Source organism: Astyanax mexicanus, chromosome 20, assembly GCF_023375975.1.
Source record: "Astyanax mexicanus isolate ESR-SI-001 chromosome 20, AstMex3_surface, whole genome shotgun sequence".
NCBI classification, from domain to species: Eukaryota; Metazoa; Chordata; class Actinopteri; order Characiformes; family Acestrorhamphidae; genus Astyanax; species Astyanax mexicanus.
This window is the reverse complement of record NC_064427.1, coordinates 36,281,908-36,303,236: the sequence shown is the minus strand read 5'-3', so window position 1 is coordinate 36,303,236 and position 21,329 is coordinate 36,281,908. Positions and strand designations below refer to the sequence as shown.

General features: G+C 35.8%; 1 protein-coding gene across 1 annotated transcript in view; it reads left to right on the top strand.

The window, feature by feature from the left end:
* LOC103030555 (protocadherin Fat 3) overlaps positions 1 to 21,329 on the top strand; it is a 179,299-nt gene that overhangs the window by 67,269 nt on the left and 90,701 nt on the right. Inside the window, exons 5-7 of the mRNA XM_049468961.1 lie at positions 6,266 to 6,580; positions 13,037 to 13,247; positions 20,947 to 21,083. Coding sequence (XP_049324918.1) covers positions 6,266 to 6,580; positions 13,037 to 13,247; positions 20,947 to 21,083 — 663 coding nt within the window. The remainder of the gene's footprint in view (positions 1 to 6,265; positions 6,581 to 13,036; positions 13,248 to 20,946; positions 21,084 to 21,329) is intronic.

Sequence of the window (21,329 nt, the reverse complement as noted above, 5' to 3'; positions counted from 1 at the left end):
TAATGGATTTGAGAGGAGAGCAGGAGATGAAGCTCGCTCACAGGCCGTGCTGTTTAGAAGCCGCGTTTACTCACTATTTTGTATGTACAAAGCATTTCTTCAAAAATTGAACTTTTCTCTTTGCCCCATTTTTGTCCGTGTCACGCTGAGTATCACCACTCAAGTTATTTATTATATCTTATAGCTTAACGCATGCATCGATCTGCTGAAGCAGAATTATTCATGCTTATTTAGTCCTCCGGCATGGAATTATGAACGTTGCATCTTCTCCAACGCCAGCCTCCCTAACAGCGTTGATGTATGTATGTGGTGTTTCATCACTGACGGTTTCTGCAAGCTGTTTGATGGTAGAAAGTTTCCTGATTTCTGGCCAGATGGGTTTCAGGGCTCATCTCGATGAATATTTATGCTGTTACTCTGTTACGTAAGCTGGGTAAGTGTAAGGAAGTAAGTGGACATTTAGAACTGTAGCACCCTTGATTTGTCTGCACTTGTAATTACTTAAAATTATGTTTTAACTGAATTTAATGTTTATTCAACTAAACTGAAATAGATTTATTCAGTTCATTCATTTATTTTTAGACTTTACATTACAGACTTGCATTTTAACATTTACCACATTCTTAAATGATAGCTTAATTCTGAATTAGAGTGCTTGTTGTGGAATTCAGATAGCAGCCATACTCATCAGCAGTATACAGTGGTGTGAAAATTATTTGCACCTCACAGATTGTTTTTATGTTTTTGCATTTAAATCATACTTACATTTTTTTCCAATTATCAAACTTTAATATCAAACACAGTTAACCTGAGTAAATATATATAAACAAACACTTTTTAAATTGTGATTCTGTTTATTAAGGGAAGAACTATCCAAACCAATCCAGCTCTTTGTGAAAAATGCTTGATTAATCACATTTTGTTTAAAGCTGAGTTACATTTCACTAACCAGAATCAAAAAATCACTTACATAGAATCTGTCTGACAACATGAAGCAGCTAAACAATTGCAAAATGCAACAAATAATACCACAATCTGACAAAATTCAAAAACAGATCATCTATCAGTCTGGAAAAGCTTACAAAGTCATTACTAAGGCTTTTGGACTCACAGTGCTGCTTCTACAGCTCTGTTCTGCTCGTTTCAGCGATATAAAAGCTGTAATAAAATGTTTTATGATTCATATATTCATTATAATAGTTCTGACCTGAAAAAAAAATCATAATTTTAATCCCACAGTAAGAAAAAAAGAGCCGCTTACTGAATTTATCTGATTCAATTTTAAATTTGGTATCAATATTCAAAAAAGATCCAGGGCTCTTAACCTAAACACAAAAAAAGCATATGGTGAGACAATGAATCTTTTAGTCTTTAAACTAGGGGTGTGATGAGATCTCGTGGCCCGGGTTGGGGGGATGTGGGGGAGATACGTTCTGTCATTACTAGCCCACAGCGCTCCACAAAACCAGCAAGCTGATTGGCTGTTTCTCTTGAGAGAACATTTATTTGGGGCTTTCATTTGGCGCCCCCTTTAGTGCAGCGCCCCTTTTTTAAGTTGTATGTCTGGCTGCATTTTGGCTCCAGTGGAAACAATAAACGGTAACAGAGTGACCAACAAGACACAAACCATACATAAATACTGTAAGTAAATCCTACACGTGACTGTTTCATAGACAGCTGTACTAATCTCTTAGCTCTGTACTGTATTTAAAAACATGTTCTGTCTCTGTTTCACTTCAAGCATAGTCTTAATATGACTGGTTATGGTTCTGCATAGTTAAATTACAAGAGATTTAGGAGAAAAACACAAATTAAGGCTTAATATGACTGGCTGTGGTTTGCACTTATTGTTTGCACTATAAAAGTTTTATTTTAATTTTTTATTCTTATTTCTTATTTCTATTTCTTTTAAAATCAATGTGTGAGATAAATCAGTCTGTTAAGTTTGCGTTATATTATTTTGTCAAATAAAACTCTATTTTTCAAGCCATTTTTCATTTATGACGTTTTCTTTAAATTTTTATTTTTAAATCTCGTCTCGTCTCGTTCTCGTGAACCCAATATCGTGTCTTGTCTCATCTCGTGACATTAGTGTCTCGTCACACCCCTACTTTAAACTATTCAGCTGCTCTTACTGTAACATCATTGGTCTTTATCAGGCACTCTTGAACTCTCTCTGACCTTTTAACAGAAGGAGGACTGCACTGAAATCCATAACATTGGCAATTACTAGAAAAAGCTCTTTTATCTACTTTATGGATCGTGACAGGCCATCTTTGTAATTTGTTCCACTGTGCCTTCCGCCGTCTGCATGCTCTGGATAAGAGGAGCTGCTAAATAAATATTAGGAATGAATGATAAATGCTTAAAGAATACAAATATGAACAAAATAACAATATATAATACTGAAAATAACAGTTTCTAATTTTGCAACAAGACAAGTATCTAACTAACAACAACTAGATTGCAGTGCTGATTTGTGGCTTGTTGCTATGGGGTTGGTAAGCGGTTGCTAGGTGGTTTCTAAGGTGTTGCTATGTGGTTGCTAAGGTGTTACTATGGTGTCTGTGGTGGTTGCTATGGGGCTGCTGAAATATTTTATATTTTACATTCTTTAAAGTAGCACCTCTTTGCACATCTTGGCTGGATTTTCTCAGTCAGCTTTATGAGGTAGAATCATCTGGAATGGCTTTTAGTTAACAGCTGTGCTGAACTTACTAAGAGTTAATGTGAAGAGGTAGAGTTGGTATACAGTTAAAAGCCCTATTTAATTAATGCTCTAATACATATTACCGCAATAACTATTCGACTAAGTAAAGAAAAAAAAACTTTAATAAATGAAGGTCAGGCAGTCCAATCAATTCAGTCAATTTCAAGAACTTTGAAAGTGTCCTCAAATGCAGTCACAAAGACCATCAAATATGTTATGATGAAACTGGCTCTCATCAGGACCGCCAAGGAAAAGAAGTTCAAGAGTTCCCTGTGTTGTATCAAGATATAAATTTACAATTACGAAAAACATGCACAACCATCCTGAACAATCTAAAATTGTAATCTCAAAAATGATAAATCTGATTTGTATAATTAAATAGTATACATAACTCTAACATAAAGAAAAGGGGATTTTGTATGATATGGGCCTGTGAATTTTATGAAATAAAAAAATTAAACAAGTTAAATAGAATAATAACACTAATATAGTGTTCGAAAAAATGTATTGAACATATTTACGGAATATAATGTTTAGAATATTATAGAAACACTTGAAATAAAGTTATATAAACAAAAACAGTGATGTTCTGTAGGGGTCATATCATCACTGTCCAATGATATACATTTATCCCCAAAACAGCAACTTTAAAGGAGAGAGGACAGCTCTTTTTAATTTTCAATGGAAGTCAATGAATGAATTTTGATTGCTTCAGTCATCAAGATATTTTCAAGGGACCATCTTTAAGTTGTGCAGTAAACTAAAGATAGTACCTGTTTATTATTGGACAGCAACAATATGCACCAGACTGTTTGTTCTGACGTTGTCTGCATGACACAGGCTCTAGTTCACACACCAAAGACTCCACTTCCCAGTGTGCCCCTGCGCCCAACTTCCCGGACATTCCGGATCATGTGATGCTTTGGTGTTACGGCTCACCCAGCTTCTGAAATTACTTGCACCTGTGTTTCCCTCTTTAAATACCCTCTGATTTCCTCTGCTCCCTGGCTCCCTGCTGCTTTTGTTACTGACCTTGCCTGTCCCTGACTATTCCTGTAGGTTTAGCCCTTTGTTTAATAAACCGTTTGTCTGTCCTGCGTTTGGCCACCGTGACACAGACCTTTTATTTCAGCAAAATGTTGACTTACAGTGTAAACATCTGTGAGCATATACAGTAAAAACATATAAAAATATTATCCTCAAGAACACAGCAGTCACTTATAATATCTCATTCCTGTCAGACAGGGGAGGAATTAAAGTTGCATCCAGATTATGAATTATTACATCAGAGGGGATTTTTTAAATCTTGAAACAATAGATTATTTCCTCTGTATTTAAGTTAATTGTGTTGATTTTTTTGTGTTCTGTTAGTTTAAATAACGTCTAAATCACCTCCCGAGTAGAAGACAAATCATTAATTCACTTTCATTTTGAAATTAAGCCCTTATAATACTGATTGAATTGTTGTTTTTTTAAGAGTCAGAACTTAATTTCCATTTTCTAAACCACACGCAATCAATGTGTTGTGACACTGATTCGAGCACTTTTGTAAAATCGGTGTTTCTCACTTGCAGTGTGCTCTTGATGTGAATGCTTTAGTGTTTTCCTCATCTAATCAGACTGCAGACCAGCCATTAAGTTAAGCCCTTGAGTTAGATGCATTCTGATGAGGCCTCTGACATTTAAAACCTACTACTATCAGGCAATCGTGTTTGATACCTTGCTACTTCCACCACCTTCAGTCTGAGATTACTTTGACTTCTGTGTATTAATCTTGTAGGCCATCGCTGCTAGACTGTCCTCGGGCAGCCGCAGCACTGCTTTAATACGTCTGAGTGGAGACACAGGCTTGTTATCAAATGCTTTAAAAACTGGTGAAATCCGATGTGCCTGAGCATTGAAATCAATTAAGCCTCGAGCTAAGCCTCCAGTGCTGTGACTCTTGAGAAGAGCTGTTTGATGGCACTGCTTTAGGGTAATCATTTCATTTAGAGCCTTTTCAGAATCTATTTGAATGTATTTCAATATCAGTGGCCTACTAGAAATGATCTAAAATGACTCAGAAACAGTTTTCCATCCCATTTCACAGATATTAGAAGGTTTGTAACAACGCACTCTTTAAAAATGAAGAAGCTTCAAGTTTATCTTTGAGTGAAGCTGAAAAAGAAACACTTGTTTTTACACAACAGGAAAAGCACATCACAGATTATATACCAGGCGGATATGTAAATGGCTACAGGTATGAGGTCTGATGAGTTATTGGGTCTTGCCACAAGAAGGCATAAAAGTGTGTCCCACCCACTGCCCTAAGAATAATTTCTCCAAAAGGGCAAGGACAACTCATCCAAGAGGCCCAAAAAGAACCAAGAACAGCATCTGCTACACCCACCTTAGTTAAGGTCAGTCTTAATGATTCAATAAAAAGAAAGAGACTGGGTGTTTTAGGCAAATGGGAGAAAGACACCACCATGTTTTACCTTCATTATGATGTTCTTTTTCTGAAATTATTTTTTAGTTTCATGCCATATTTAATGGGACACACACCTTCCAAATAGTTCCACTTTTGTCACGTCATTCCAAAGAATATTTGCCCTGATTTAGTCCTGAGGCTCATCAAGATGTTTTTTGGCAAATGTAAGACAGACTGTTGTGTTTTTTTTGGTCAGTGATGGTTATGTGCCTTGGAACTCTCCCATGGATGCCATTTGTGACCAGTCTCTTACTTATTATTGAATAATTAACACTGACCTTAACTGTGGCAAGTGAGACCTGCAGTTTTTTTTAAATGTTGTTCTGTGGTCTTTTCTGACCTCCTGGATGAGTTGTCCATGCCCATTTGGAATAATTTAGGTCAGCCGGTAGTAATCAGACTTACATTTATGTATGTATATAATAGGGGTCAGCAATTAAGTTTGATATTTTCCAAGCCATCACGTGGCGGGCCAAAAAAATAAAAAAACTATTTTGAAAAATGAAGTGTTGCAGACATGAAGTGCTACAGACTAGTAGCTCTCCAGCCCAGAGGGTTGTTGAAACCAATTGCAGAACAGTTGATCTCAAAGCAGATAAACCCAAGAAGAAAGGGAAAAAAATTAAAATAAATAATACGCAGGATCGAACCCGTGTCGTCAGGGTTGTGATCCAATACACTGCTGCCCCTGCTAGTAAATTGAGGCACTAGTAGGGGCACTCAAGGAGAGATTGAGGCCAAAAACGGGTGTTAAAACGAGAACGGGAAGAAACTAAAATCATGCAGAGAGCAGAAGAGAGACAGGGGAGGAAGGTAAACAAAAGCTCACCAGAGAAGCTTTTTATTTTGAGTCAAATCTGTGGGTAAATCTACCACTAAATGTCACACTGAATCTATTATCTATGTGCCTTCTTGCCCAGCTGTAACTGATCTTGTATCCAGGCTAGAAGCTTATTTCATTTGTACAGTTTTTCAAAATAAACCCTATCTTTTCACTCTAATATTTTAATAACTCCCTCATGGTTTTGAGAGAGAATCAGTATGAATGTGGATAACACTGTTATGAAATTCTTGTGTGCATTCAGGTGACCGTAACAGATGGCAATGATGCGTCCAGGCTCTCCACAGTCTGGGTGATTGTGCATGTTCAAGATGAGAATGACAACAAGCCTGAATTCCCCGAGACCGTCTACCGCATCAGCCTGCCTGAGCGTGACCGGAACAAACGCGGGGACCCCGTCTACAGAGTCTTCGCTTACGACCGAGACGAGGGGCCCAACGCCGAGCTATCGTACAGTATAGTGGAGGGAAACGATGACGGGAAGTTTGTCATAGATGCCAGGACTGCCATGGTGTCCTCGAGGAAGATGGTTACAGCAGGGGGCTATGACATCCTTACAGTAAGTGTTCTTTCCGTATCTAGTTGAGGTTGTGTCATATGTTTAACCAGCTTCTCTAACAACATTGGGGATGTTTGTGGTGAAATATATATACAGTGGCGGACTTAGCAATTTGGGGGCTCAAGGCGAATTTAGCTAGGGGGCCCATCAACATTAATATGCCAGAAATAGGGTTGTGCCGATGGACGATATCATCGTCCATCCTCATTTATGACCCAACATCGTGATGGATGGTAACCATCATGATGCCACACCCACTGTTTTTTTTTTCCAGAAACTTTAGGTCTCCTTCACCTAAAACTTTAGCAGGGATTGTACAAAAAAAGATCAAATCAGGTATATAACTTAAATGAATTAGAGTCAGGGATGAAAATTAAAATACCCTACTGCTACAAATATGCCTAATTGGCATATTATTCTATTATTTATTATTATTCTATTATTATTCTATTATTATTATACTATTATTATTTATATCTAGGTTACAGCTTGTCTTCGTCTTCGTTTTTCTACATGTCTGTATTCATTTTGAACATTTCATGTTATTTATGCTGGTTGTGCCAGGAAACTCGCTCATTGTCAGCCAGTGTTGGGCACGGTACTTTGAAAATAAATTATGTAAATTCTATTATTATTAGAAAAATAACAAACGAAAATAAACCCAAAATGTTGACAAAAATATAATATAACGAATTTCAAAACATAGAAACGAAAAACGTTAAAATGGTATTAATATAATATAATATAACAACTGGATCAAACAGTTTAGCGTCAGTCATAAGGAAAGTGCGCGCGGCATTGCGATTAAAAAAAAAAAACGTTTTAATAAATAAGGTCCTATCAAGTGAATTAAAATATATGGTATTAAAAGTTATTTAATTCACATGTTTCTTGATATTTAATCAAGAGAAATCAGGCAAAATGAGGCGCTCTGCGCCGCTGCGCTCTCTCTCTCTCTCTCTCCCCCTCCCTCCCTCCCTCCCGCAGCACGGAGCTAAATTCATCGCGAGGCTAAAAATAATATAACAACTAAAATTAAGATGAGTGAGGACCTGTAAAGTAATCAAATATTGTCAAATATAAAGGATAGGTAGAGGTTTTGGTGAGCTGTTTCAATTCTTTGAAACTGAAACTAACTCAAACTGAAATTATTCTGTGCACTAGCCTATTAGATAGCTTTTGATTGTGTTTTAAATGAGTTTTTATTTTATATTAATTACTTTTTATTCATTTTAAATATTTTTAGTATTTTATTGATAAAAAAAAAGCTTATCAGTTTTGGAAGAGCATCTGTTTTTAGTTTAGCCTCTTCCTCCTTTTTCTTTTTGTAGCAAGTGCCTCATGGCTTCGCTCACAACCCACTTGTACACTTAATTTCACCTTAATTCCCCGCATTAGCGGTTCACGGCATGGCCACATGGCATGAATGGAATATTCCATTTTAACGCGAAAGAGAGGGGGGTGTGGACTGAACTGTATTTCTTTGTAATTTATTGTGTTGTCTTTGTTTCCATTTTAAACATACAAGAATCACCATTTCTGAATGCACTGTGAATTACTGAAATCTGTGAATTACTGTCCAAAGGGCCCCAATTACCAGCTGTAGGCCTATGGGAAGTTTGCAACTAGTCAGGGGGGCCCTACAGTGGGCTGCAGTGGGAGGGGCCCAAGGCAGTTGCCTAGCAATGCCTCTATGCAAAGACCGCCTCTGTATATATATATGCTCAGACGCAGTTTTACAGGCCTATTTACAACCCTGTAATTTTGTCTTAGAGTTAAACACAATATTTGTCCTTTTAATAAGAGCTGGTGAAATAATTAAGCTCTGCATTTATGACTGGTTTATAGCACCATTTAGCTTACAACATGTTTTTAGCACCAAAAAAAGAGAACTGTGATGATTTTTTTATTATCATTATTTCCAAGTCTTACTGGATAGCTTGCTATGGCTTTCTATCGTTACTATGCTCAACATGGTTGCAAATAGCTAGAAATTGATGTGTATTTAGTTTTTAGACTAGCATCTACTCACTTCCCAGGGGTTGACTTTGACTTTGTCAGCTAGTTAACTGTCATAGAAGCAGAAAAAACTTGGGACTTATTTAAAAAAGTACTTAAATCTCCCTCATCTGCTGACTTTTCACGAGCAGTAGGTACAGATCCCTCCCTCAGAAGAAGTCTCCTGGCTAATTCTGCTGTGTACTGTCTGAGGTTCTCAACCGAAATGCCATTTCCTCAACTGATCTAGTGGGTGGGGCTCTGGTGGAGGGTTGACAGGCGAGGGGTGATGTCACAATAAGAAAGTCATGCAAACAAAACATAAAAGCATATGATTCCTATAACCAAAGTAGAGTAAAAATACAAAAGCATGCAAAAAGTGAGTTTTTCATAAAGGGTCCTCTTTAAAAGTAGACCAGAATTTATGGTTCATGGTATTTCACCTCTATGTACTTTTCTTTCTAGGGCCACTTTAAATTAGAGAAAATCAAGTTTACACAATTTGATTTAGATGCAGATACAGCCAGTCAGCCAAGACACATTTAGTGTCTGAGGGCTAATGTTGGTAATAATGCAAGTAATGCATGTTTATGGCACCAATTAGTCATAAACCCTGCCTAAGGGGCAGATTAGACATTCAAATAGTCAGCATACTTGAACATAATGTGACAGTGTACAATATGGAGCGTTGTCTGAGCCAGAATGTTCAGAAAACTAAGAGCACTCTACTACTCTTTGTTCATGTTCACCAGTCTATTTTCACCAGTTTATTCATGCCATTTGAGATATCAGAAGTTGGCAAGTTGTGGCCTCTGCCATCCGCATGCTTATGTAATTACATTTCTGTGTATAAAATTTAGCCCTAATTAGCCTTTTAGGGCTTTTGGTTGACGCCGTTATCTATAAAAATGGACAAAGGCTTTATTGCATATCTCAGGGGTTCACAACCTGTCACGCTTTTGTCTTGTTTTGTTCCTTTACTGATCCGTATTTGTGTTTGTAATTGCTCTGTTTATTTTGTTTACCATGTGCGTCTAATCACATGTTTCTACCTGTGTTTCATTTATTACTCAGCCCAGTCATTATCTGCCCCAGGTGTTCCTTGTCTGTCTCTATAAACAGTACCAATCAAATGTTTGTACACACCTCTTCTCATTCAATTTATGTTCTATCTTTTATGTTTTTTACATTGTAAATGTATTGTTGAATATTTAGTAAAAAAAAAAACAGTGTTTAAACCAGTTTTAGATTCTTCTAAATACCACATTTAGCTTTGCTGACAGATCTGTAAACTCTTGGTATTTTAATCTTAGTGGCTTCATGAGGTAGAATAGTAGTTTTCTCAGGTTTATTTTCTCTTTGAATGCAGTATAAATGGGATTGAAAACATATAATTAGAAATTAGAAATATTAACAAACAAAACAGTAAAAAAATATTAAATAAAATAAATGCTAATTTTAAATCAACATTTAATATGGATGAATAAAAAATATATATAAAAATAAAAACCATCAAAAAATTTTGAAGACTATAAAAACTAATTGACCCATAAAAAGAAAAAAAAAGAGTTTCTGGAGTTGCTGAATAATGGTTGCTGTGTTTTCTTTCCACTGTGAAGCTCCAGCTCTTCCCAAATCATCTCAAATTACCATCTCAGATGATCACGTTTAGATCAGGGGATTGTGGAGGACAACCACTTTATTTGTTTACTACGTAATTTAATAGTGTTCCTTAATTCTTTTAAGGTCTTCAATATTGATCTACAATGAACAAAACAAATTTATCATAGGAATAAAGAAAAAGCATTGAATGAGATGTGTCCAAACTTTTGACTGGTACTGTATATATACTACCTTTGTTTCAGAGTTCCTTTCTGTCTTATGCGGCTACACATCAGTTCATGGTTGTTTCCAGCTTGTTTAGGGTCACATTCTTTCAGCTTGTTTAGCTTGTTTTTTATTTCTAGTTTAATCTTCTTAGTTTTTTTTTTTTTTTTTTTTTTTCAGTTTTTGCTAAATTTGCTTAATAAAATTACCTGCAATTATGCCTGTCTCTCATCCTTTTCTACAATTGTTACACAACCTTTTTCACACAAGTTTATATCTAGAAAGCAAAACAGCCAAACAAGAAACAAATCTCAGCTTTTTATGTAAAATAATTTAGACTTTTATTCATCTTTTGAAAGTGCTGACACTGAAAACATGAGAACTGAACAGAAGCCTGAACAATAGCAATTTTATGCTTGATTTGCTTTGTTTCTTTGTTTTCATCTCTGGTTGTATAATTGTCTGCACTGAGCGTCTGCAACTAGGTTGTCTCATTATTGCAACGTTTACTTTGACTTGAGTAAATTCTCCTTTATTTATGTTTCTATTCACATTTCTATTCATTTCTATTCATGCGTTTACAATATATACATATAGTATGAACCTGATTGAGCTCTCAATTTTTTTATACACTCTAAGAAATATAAGTACAGATTTGTACTTAAAAGAGTACAAAGCTTGTCGCTGGGGCTGTACCTTATATTGAGGCACAAAAAAGTACCTTTCAGTGAAAGTCCTTTTTTGTACCCATGGTTTTTGTGGCAGTAAAGATCATAAAGATTATAAACGTTATCATCAACTAAATATGGCTCAAAAACTTGATGATCCAAAATTGTCTGGCTTTCAAATAAAAAATGTGAAATTTAAATATATATTGTTTATTAGTACAGTGATGCAGAATACTGAATGTACCCTTTGGCTGCAGGTTAAATGGTACAAATTTGTACTTATTGCTGTTAGGAATGACTTTGTACTTCAGAGGGAACAAATCTGACCCTGTAAAGACCAATATTGTACCTTTGAGGGTACAATTATAAAGAGTGTACCTTCGAGTACAAAAAAATACTCATATCACACCTCTGTTTTTTAGAGTGTATACTAAATAAAAAAAAACTACTTACTTATACTTTTATGACTTAGTGTGTACTCACACTAGGCATGGTTCGGTTAAATGGTTCTGGAGCACAGTTCTGTGTACCGTGCCCAGGCACAGTCCTGGACAATCATACTAGTCAATCAAGCTGTGCTTTGGGAGTTAACCGTGCCCAGGCGCGGCACGGATTGCCTAGTGTGAGTACACCCTTAAAGTGTCATTACTGGCAAAATATGAACTTCTGCCTCTCACTGAGGATGGTCCAACAACAAGGAGCTTCATGGCCCACTCATGGTTCATGGCACACTGGTTGAGAAGCTGTGGCATAGATTAGAAGTAGAATTTTTTTTTTTCTGTTTAATACACCAAACTTTATATGAATTTGCAGGAATTTTCTAACTGCTTCCATTGCTGGTGTGGCTATTTACCTGAATATATTAGGCCTATATGGATATATAATGACTTTTTAACATTCATTTATAAGATATCTAACCAGAGAAGGATGGTTCTTCCCTTTTACAGCTCTGTATATAATTAAGAGACCACTTCAGTTTCTGAATCAGTTTCTCTGATTTTGCTATTTATAGGTAATGTTTGAGTAAAATGAACATTTTGGTTTTATTCTATGAACTTTGGACGACATTTCTCCCAAATTCCAAATAAAACAATATTATAATTTAAAGCATTTATTTGCAGAAGATGAGAAATGGCTAAAATAACAAAAAGGTACAGAGCTTTGAGACCTCAAATAATGTAAAAAAAAGTTAATATTCATAAAGTTTTAAGAGAGCAGAAATTAGAATTTGGTGGAATAACCCTGGTGGTTTTTAATCACAGTTTAAATCACGCATCTTGGCATCATGTTCTCCTCCACCAGTCTTACACACTGCTTTTGGATAACTTTATGCTGCTTTACTCCTGGTGCAAAAAATCAAGCAGTTCAGCTTGGTTTGATGGCTTGTGATGTTTTATCTTCCTCTTAATTCAATTCCAGAGGTTTTTAATTTGGTAAAATCAAAGAAACACATCATTTTTAAGTGGTTGATTATTTGTTTTCTAGAGCTGTATTTTAGCCTTAATAGTACATGCTTTTCCTACCACTGTTGCTCATTGGAGGTTCTGTGTTTTATGTTCAGTATTTTGTCTGTTTCTCTGTTCTGTGATCAAATTTCTGCAACAACACTTTATGAAGTGTATTTAACATAGGATTATTTAACCACTGCAGATGGTGGTGGCAGTTTGTGTGGTGATTAAATCATGCACTTATTATTGCAACATAATAATGTAACTAGCATTAGCCTCAGCATTAGCTTCAGGCTACAGCTAAAGAAGCACGGCCACCGAACATGTCCCGTCTGATTGACTACATGACTTCATACGTGAGGTGAAAATTATATGAATTCGATTTTTTTTTTTTTATTGAAGTATCACTTTAAACCTAATCTTGCTCTCTTTATTTTCTGTTTCTGAAGTCAATTAAAGCCTATTGTACACCTCCTCCTTTGTACTGTTCATTATGCATTCTTCAAACCCTGCAGATAAAAGCCATGGACAATGGGAGCCCTCAGAAGTGGTCGACTACACGGCTGCATATTGAGTGGATCCGGAAGCCTTTGCCCTTGCTACAGGACTTGCGCTTCAGTGCTCCTAGCTATAACTTCTCTGTAGCGGAGAGCGCGAAAGTGTCGGAGAGCGTGGGAGTCGTCTCTATCCGGCAGACAGAAACACCGCTCTGGTTTGATATCATTGGTACGTTTCAACATGGAAACTCTATTGAAGTGACATTGTGTCTCGGCCTGTAAAGAATACACGCCTCCTCCCTTTAGCTGATCAGCCAAGACCAGATTTGTGTGTGAAGTTGGCTAGTTTTGCACTGAGGGTACGAAGATAATTTTAGAAAGTTTAAAACAGGGGTGTCCAAACTTTTTTTTGTTGGGGGCCAAAAGGAGAAGTATATTTGAAGTCACGGGCCACAGACTCTATAATAAAACAATTAATGAAATATACCACTTTAAATAATACATTTTTCCTGATTCCTGATATTTCATTTACACACCATTTTACTTGACTTACAATCTTTGTCTTTGACAGTGTTGTGTAAACTAAGATTTTTCTGCTCTAGAAATGTGCACTCTCTCCGCTTTTAGACTCTTTGGTCCGTTTCTGACACCTAGCGTTCAAACTTTGAACTTTGAAAAAACAGCGGGCCAACTTTCATTCTAGCGGGCCGCTCCAAAAAAGGAAACGGGCCACAAATGGCCCGCGTGCCGTAGTTTGGACACCCCTGGTTTAAAAGTTGTACGGCTAGGCTGGTGACAATGTATATAACAATATATATATTGTGGACGATGTATTGTCCCAGAAATGATTGCGATAAATGATATTATTTTTGTTATTTTAAGGCCAATTAATAACACTGATATAATGATAGTAGAATAGCATAACAAAACAATTATACCCTTTTAAAGATAAAAAAACAAAACAACATTTTAATTAATGACAGATTATTCACCTACTGCAGTTCACACTGTGTGTATTTAGTCACAGTCATTGAAGCACTGGTCATTGACTGCATGACTGCCTAAAATTCTGTTCACTGCTATATATGTGAACAAACATACAAATAAACACATAATAGACAACATCATCATTATCAAATATTATACAACAGTTAGTTCCGACCTCACAATCTGATTGGTTGAGACGTGTTCTAGCGTGATGATATTTGTGATAACATCACGGCCTTCTCACACTAAATCTGTATCACTCCGCCGACGCGTTGCCGAGTAACGGTGTATACACACAGGACAGCTTATAATCATCAACGGCACCAGCAGCAGCGTTAGCTTAGCACAGGCTAGCGCTTAATCACGGCACGCTCAACCACGGCACGCTCACCCGCAGCGCTGGCTGTTTTTTGTGGAAAAAAGGGAAAGAAAATCACTCGGCTAATTCCGTCTGACAGCCAGAATGCTAACCAGCCAGGCTAGGCTAACCTAAGCTAATGCTGAGCTAAAGCAGGCTACGCTAACCTAACCACAGTCCAGCCGGCTAGCTAAAACCAACACCACCCAGCAAAACAAGCAGAAATGCTCAAAAAATGCGCAGCTTTCACCTGAAGACGACTCCACGGAGCAGGAGAGGAGAGTATTAGCGTTATTTTACCCACCTAACGTTACCATCTTCACTTATTGCCAATTTTGCTTTCAAGCTAACGTTCGTGGTGTTAGTCTGTATGAACCATACACCGTTTTGTAGTTAAGTTTCAGTTCTGTGACAGATTTTGTGGAACTACTTTTTGGCCACATTAAAGCATATTCATTCTTAATTTCTTAAAGTTCTTTGATTTATTTTCTTTATTCATTTTGTAGAAAGAAACTGTTGTATAAAAGCAATAGAACACTCAAGGTTGTGTGTCATCATGAACAACATCACGGCTGTGATGATCTACGACCAAATCACAGCCGTGTTCTATTGCTTAAATATCATCATTATCAAATATACCACAGTTAGTTCCTACCCTGCGGAGAGTTTATAACCAAACAGATCATATTTTCTTGTCCTCTTGTGTATTACTGCTTAATTACTGAGATCATGTCCATTTGTTCTACAATAAGTTGATAATGTGATTATCGTGACCAGCTTATGTACGCCTAAATCTCAATTCTTCGTTCCTGTTGCTAGATAGTCTCCAATCCACTTGCATATAAGATTTTTGATTTTTGCAGCTTGGTTTCCATCCAAATGTTGTGCTAATGTTATGTGCAATTACTATACACACTAAGAAAAGTAAGTACAGATTTGTACTTAAAAGAGTACAAAGCTTGTCGCTGGGGCTGTACCTTATATTGAGGTACAAAAAAAGTACCTTTCAGTGAAAGTCCTTTTTTGTACCCTTGGTTTTTGTGCCAGTAAAGATTATAAAGATTATAAACATTATCATCAACTAAAAATGTGTAAAGAAATTGATGATCCAAAATTATCTGGCTTTCAAATAAAAAATGTGCAATTAAAATATGTATTGTTTATTAGTACAGTGATATAGAATACTGAATGTACCTTTTGGCTGCAGGTTAAATGGTACAAATTTGTACTTATTGCTGTTAGAAATGACTTTGGACTTCAGAGGGAACAAATCTGACCCTGTAAAGACCAGTATTGTACCTTTGATGGTACAACTATGAAAAGTGTACCTTTGAGTACAAAAACTTCTTTAGAGTGTATGCACAAAAATTTTGGCAGATTTTTTTTTAATTCAGTAGTAAAATAAATCAACTTTAGATTACATACAGTGCCAGTCAAAAGTTTGCACACATCTCTTCTCATTCAGTATGTTTCTTTCTTTTTATGATATTTTACATCATACATTTAATATTAAAGATTTTTATAAAACATTACAAATACAAAAATATTGTAAAATAAAAAAAGCATGTTAAATAAACCAGAATATGTTTTTTACATTAGCAGCCATGTTTAGCTTTGATAACAGATCTGCACACTCTTGGTATTTAATCTCAGTTTCTTAATGAGGTAGAGTCAACTGGAATAGATTTCTGGAAGAGCCTTGATGAAGGAGTTTCTGGAGGTGCTGAACAATAGCTGCTGCTATTTCTTCACACTGTGAAGCTCCAGCTCACAGTCACTCAAATCAGCTTTTAGGGATTAGTTTAGGGGATTGTGGAGGACAAACTCTTTTTTTTTGTTTGTTTAGTATGTGATTCCATATGTAGACAATAAATAAAGACATAAAGAAAATGTTGAATGAGAAGATGTGTCCAAACAAACGTTTGACCGATACTCTACAGTAGGCTGCCATGATCAGGAGCATCATTAAAACAAGCAAGTGGTCCAGCTTATAGGGTTAATAAGGGCTATTTTATTTTATTTTTTTTACAATCCGACAACATTAATCACACATAGGTGTGGCATAGGTGAGACTAATGAGTCTCATTACTCCAGTGCAAAACTTCACACAGTAAACATGTCTTTGACTGAACAGCTACAGTATGTCTGGGATCAGGAGATTTTTATTTTTTTTAATCTAAATTTAACATAATGCTGATATATCACTGTAATCTCATTAATGTTGTCAATATTGGCATGAATAATATTTTTAAAAATTGCATTCATTTTTAAGTTTGAACATTTGCTTGTTTATTTATGCATTTTCTGACACTATATTTTCATCTTTCCATATTGTATGTCTACATCTATATTTATACTAGTATTAGTGTTGTCAACTGATTAAAATAATTAATCAGATTAATCACAACAATATAAATACCACTTGTTCTTCTTTTAAAGACTTAGTTTAATAATAGATATTTAAATGTAAATAAAAAAAAGAATGTAAGCCTGGCAGAATAAAATGAAATATAAGAGCTTTAGCAAAGGATTCAGATTTACAAGGTGCAATAAAAGCGTTTTTTTAACGGTTATGTTTGACTTTAAACTTTAAAGGAAAACATTTCATCTATTAATGAAAAAAATATGATTTAGGGTTTAGTGTCTCTTTAAAGAGCTTTTTCTACAACAAATAGATTTTTTTTAAATTAGGGGTGAAAAAAATACTTCAGAGATTGTATTTTGTTTCTGTGCTTAACTTTTATTTCATACTTTTTTTAAGTGATTTATTTTTTAAATAATTATAGCAAACTATTATTGAAGAAAAATAAATTGAAATATTTTTTTTTTCTTTATATTTTACGAAATTTGCGAATGTGACAGGGGAGCCTAAATCTGCTGCAGCTGTTTTGTGGCAGATGGTGATGAGAGGCTTGAAGCTGATAAGAAAAATCCTGCATACAATTTACTTACTTTTTTAACTTGATTTAATGTAACGTTTTGTATTTTTAATTTATTGCTTTAAATTACATTATAAACTTGGAGAGTTGTCTCTTTTTCTCTTGCCAATCAACTTTATACGTTCTACATCTATTGTTTTTCTTAAAGCATCCTATCTAATTAATAATAATACAAAAATGACACTTATGCTAATCATTGTCTGGAATTTAGTACTGCCCCAAGTTTCCATATATTTCACTCCACAACATTATCATATACCACATCATCATGCATCACCAAGCATCAAAAGCTTACTTTTGTTAAAACAATACTTTTTATTTGTATTATCCATCATATTTTTTGACATTTTGTAAAAAGAAATGTATGATGTGGCTCTTTTATGTACAGTTTTTATTAACTTTTCAGACCATGGGACCCATAGTTATCAATCTCCTCCCAGTGTGAAAATGTCTAATGACTACAAGCTGACATGAACAGCTGTAATGATGGAGTAAAGGCCAGCATGTGTATTTGGAAAACACCAATCAGAGTTTTCAATAAACATATTTTATTTATGCAAAAATAGAAGAAGAAACTTTACTGTAAACCGAAAGATTTTTATAAAACCACTATTTTACATGCATGCATTAATAAACAGAATCAATAAAAAAACAGACCTGGGTATTTTACAGCCTGGGGGCATACCTGTCAAGTCTCCCGTTTTGGCCGGGAAACTACCGTATTTTACTCCTCTTTCCCGCCGTCCTCCCGTATTAGTATTTTCCCGTAAATTTCCCGTATTATATTAAAATAAAAAAATATATATTATTGAGGAGACAGGGCACTGACCGCTCTGTGTCTCTTAACCAATCGTGGAGCCGGTTCAAAGAGAAAGTCCCGCCTTTCAGGAGAAACAGCCAATCAGCTTGCAAGGAGGGTCAGTGTGGGGAAGCCCCGCCCTCCTCGCTGTGAGTTCAGGAGCTGCTGATGTTAAAACATACATGCAGAGATTTAAGGTAACGAAAGGTAACGGTAGTCTAATCATGGAAACTGTGATGAGATTTTTCTGATAGCTGCTTAAAAATACTCCGAAATAAAACACACAGATTAAACCTTTTAAAATAAAAAAAAATACAGCTTGTGACTCAGTTTAACTAGAAATGTGGAGAGAACCGAAATTAACTGAACTGATCAGGGGTGGAGTGATCAAAAGGAAGAAGTATTAATTAAAAATTATTGTGTAGGCCCCTTAGGACTAATTTTTACTGATGGAATATATCTGGTCCTTGTCCTTTTAGTAAAAGCTCATAATACCATTTTTAGGTCACCAACAGTCATTTTGCAGAATTTGTGCACTCTTTGTTCAATTTTAAATCCATTAAATAAATAAAAAATATATCATATAAAAGAGTGCATTTATTACAAAAAAGACATGAAATCTTAAATAAATAAAAAAAAGATATAGAAAAGGGTTTTTAATTTGGCTGTATTAAAAGAATGACATATGTAGGAATGTCCACAACATTTCAGATTCTGATAATCTAATCGTAGTGTGTAAGTGGTTCACTTGTGGTTATTTTAGATTTTTTGTAAACCTGTTTTAAAATGTAAGAGATACTGAACCTTCGTTGGGCTGGTGGGACGGCTTTAAGCGGACAGAGGAAAATATCCCTTATTTTTAAATCTAAAACTTGACAGGTATGTCTGGGGGCCCTTTGGATTTTCTATACTCAGCCCTTTGCATATCAACCTCAGAAACTGAACCGGACTTTAGTGCACTTTTTTAAAACCCAAAACAGACAGATTTCCCTAATTAACAAGAAAAATGTACTGAAAATTACATAATTAGCAATTTAGTCAATTATACTATAAAACAAATAGCCAGAGTACTTCAAAATAAATGAATTAAATGTTGTTTTTGTTACTGCAGACACATAAACGTTTAGTTTACAACTGTTAATGTGAATGTTGATTTAATAATCATATAATACTGGTGTTTTTATGATGCCTGCTTCATTTTTTTAATTGCAGTAAATTGCAACATCTCCATTTATAGCTTATTAAAACTGTATAATTACTGCAAGTTTTTCAAAACAGTCCCAGTTTATCATGTGGCCCCTTAAAACCACTTTAGATTCCTTTTTCACGAGTGCTTAATATTATTTTTTGGAACTTTGTATACAACCCCAATTCCAAAAAAGTTGGGACACTGTGCCAAATTTTCATAAATGTAAATAAAAAAGACGGAAAGCAGTGATTTCATAGAACCATAGACCCATATTAAACATGTAACACATAGGACACATACCAGATGTTGAATGTGAGACTTTCAGTTTTAGCATTTAATAAAAAATATATTACTCTTTTAGATCTTGACGCATTAAACACTCAAATCTCAAAAAGGCTGATAGAGCTGCTCTACTAAGTATCGATATTTAGGGGTCTGAATACTTTTATATGTCACACTTTTCAGATTTGTATTTGATTAATGATTAATGATTTTACACAGTATGTCTTTTGAAACATTTTTGTTGTTGTTGTAGTCTGGTTTAATTTGTAGTTGTAGTTTAGTTATAACTTTAGTGTTTAGGTTTGTTCCATCATAAATCTAAAACTTATGTAAAAATGTCAATTTTGAATGTGACTAATTCTCTCATTCTCTCAAGAAAATAGATGAAATTGCTCGTGATCTGTGTAGGAGGAGAAATGCTCTTTTGTCCCGGTCTGAGCGGTGACCTTTTTTTTTTATTTTATTTTTTTATTTTTTTAAGTTAAACCTCTTTATTAAAGTGCAATTTCTTAAAGTGATTCTGGGAAGCTTGATAACTGTGGGCCCTGGTCTCTTAATTGAGCATGACGAAATGCGCACTTTTCATCATTGTGCTCTCTTTCTGTCTTTGTCTTTAAAAGGTGGAAGAAGTTCACGAGAAACGTTCTACATCCCTCAGAGCTCCTGCGCTAGAAACTGTACGAGCGACACAGGCAGGGGAAGAAAATGCTCTTCTTATTTGGCTTGCGTTTTATTTTTTATTTTTTTGCATTACCCATTACGGGCCAGCTTATCCAACCTCCAGATTTTCCCATCGCCTCTTTTAAGAACTCGGCTCGCTCGGGGCGAAAGCACAACTCTTGTTACAGTAAACAGTGAATACTCAGACACCTGCCAGACTCGGGCTCCTCTGATCTCGGTTAAGTGCGGTGGAAATTGAGTGGAATTGGATAAGATACCTGCGATGAATACTAAAAGCAGGGGGAGTTTGCCCTCATCCTTCAGAGTGGACCGGAATTAATGATTTGAGAAAGCGGCGAGGCAGAGGAGCCCGAACCTGCTGCAGCTGTTTCGTGGCAGATTGAGATAAGAAGCTCGTAGCTGATGAGAAAGATGGCAGCATAAAACGGCTGATGTTATGAAATCTGCTTTTAAAAAAAGCCCTTTGATGACAGCCGAGCGACACCCAAATCGATTTCCTCAGGCGAGCGGAAAAACCCAGCTAATCATGATATCGGTAGTACGATGGTTCTGACCTGCCCCAGCTAAACTTTGACATCTCGACAGATTCGTAGATATGCCATCCGTAACACTTCCTCCTGCTCACAGATCTTATCCTGCTCCAATTTGAGATTTGAGATTTGAGATTTTTTTTCCTTGTTTACCTCGTCGCAGGAAGCTACGATGGCCCTTTCGACATCCACAGAGGGATGGGAACTGTAGTGTTAGCGAGGCCTCTGGATGCAGAGACTCAGTCTCTCTACAACATGACCGTTCAGGTGACTGATGGGACGAACACAGCCACCACACAGGTACGTCTACACTGAGGAAGAGAGGACCTTTACTCTAAAGGTTTAGTGTCGTCCCTTTTAACAAACTGCTACAGGAAACACATTACTCCCCTGAAATAATGGCTCATGGTTAGTCGAGCCGAATGATATTTACAAAATAAGTGTCACTGGTTTTTTGGGGGGTTTGTGATAAATATAGTTTTGACACAGCTATAAAGTTTTCTAAGGTTCTTTATGCACTGTAAGCCCGAATGAGTTGAATTTACT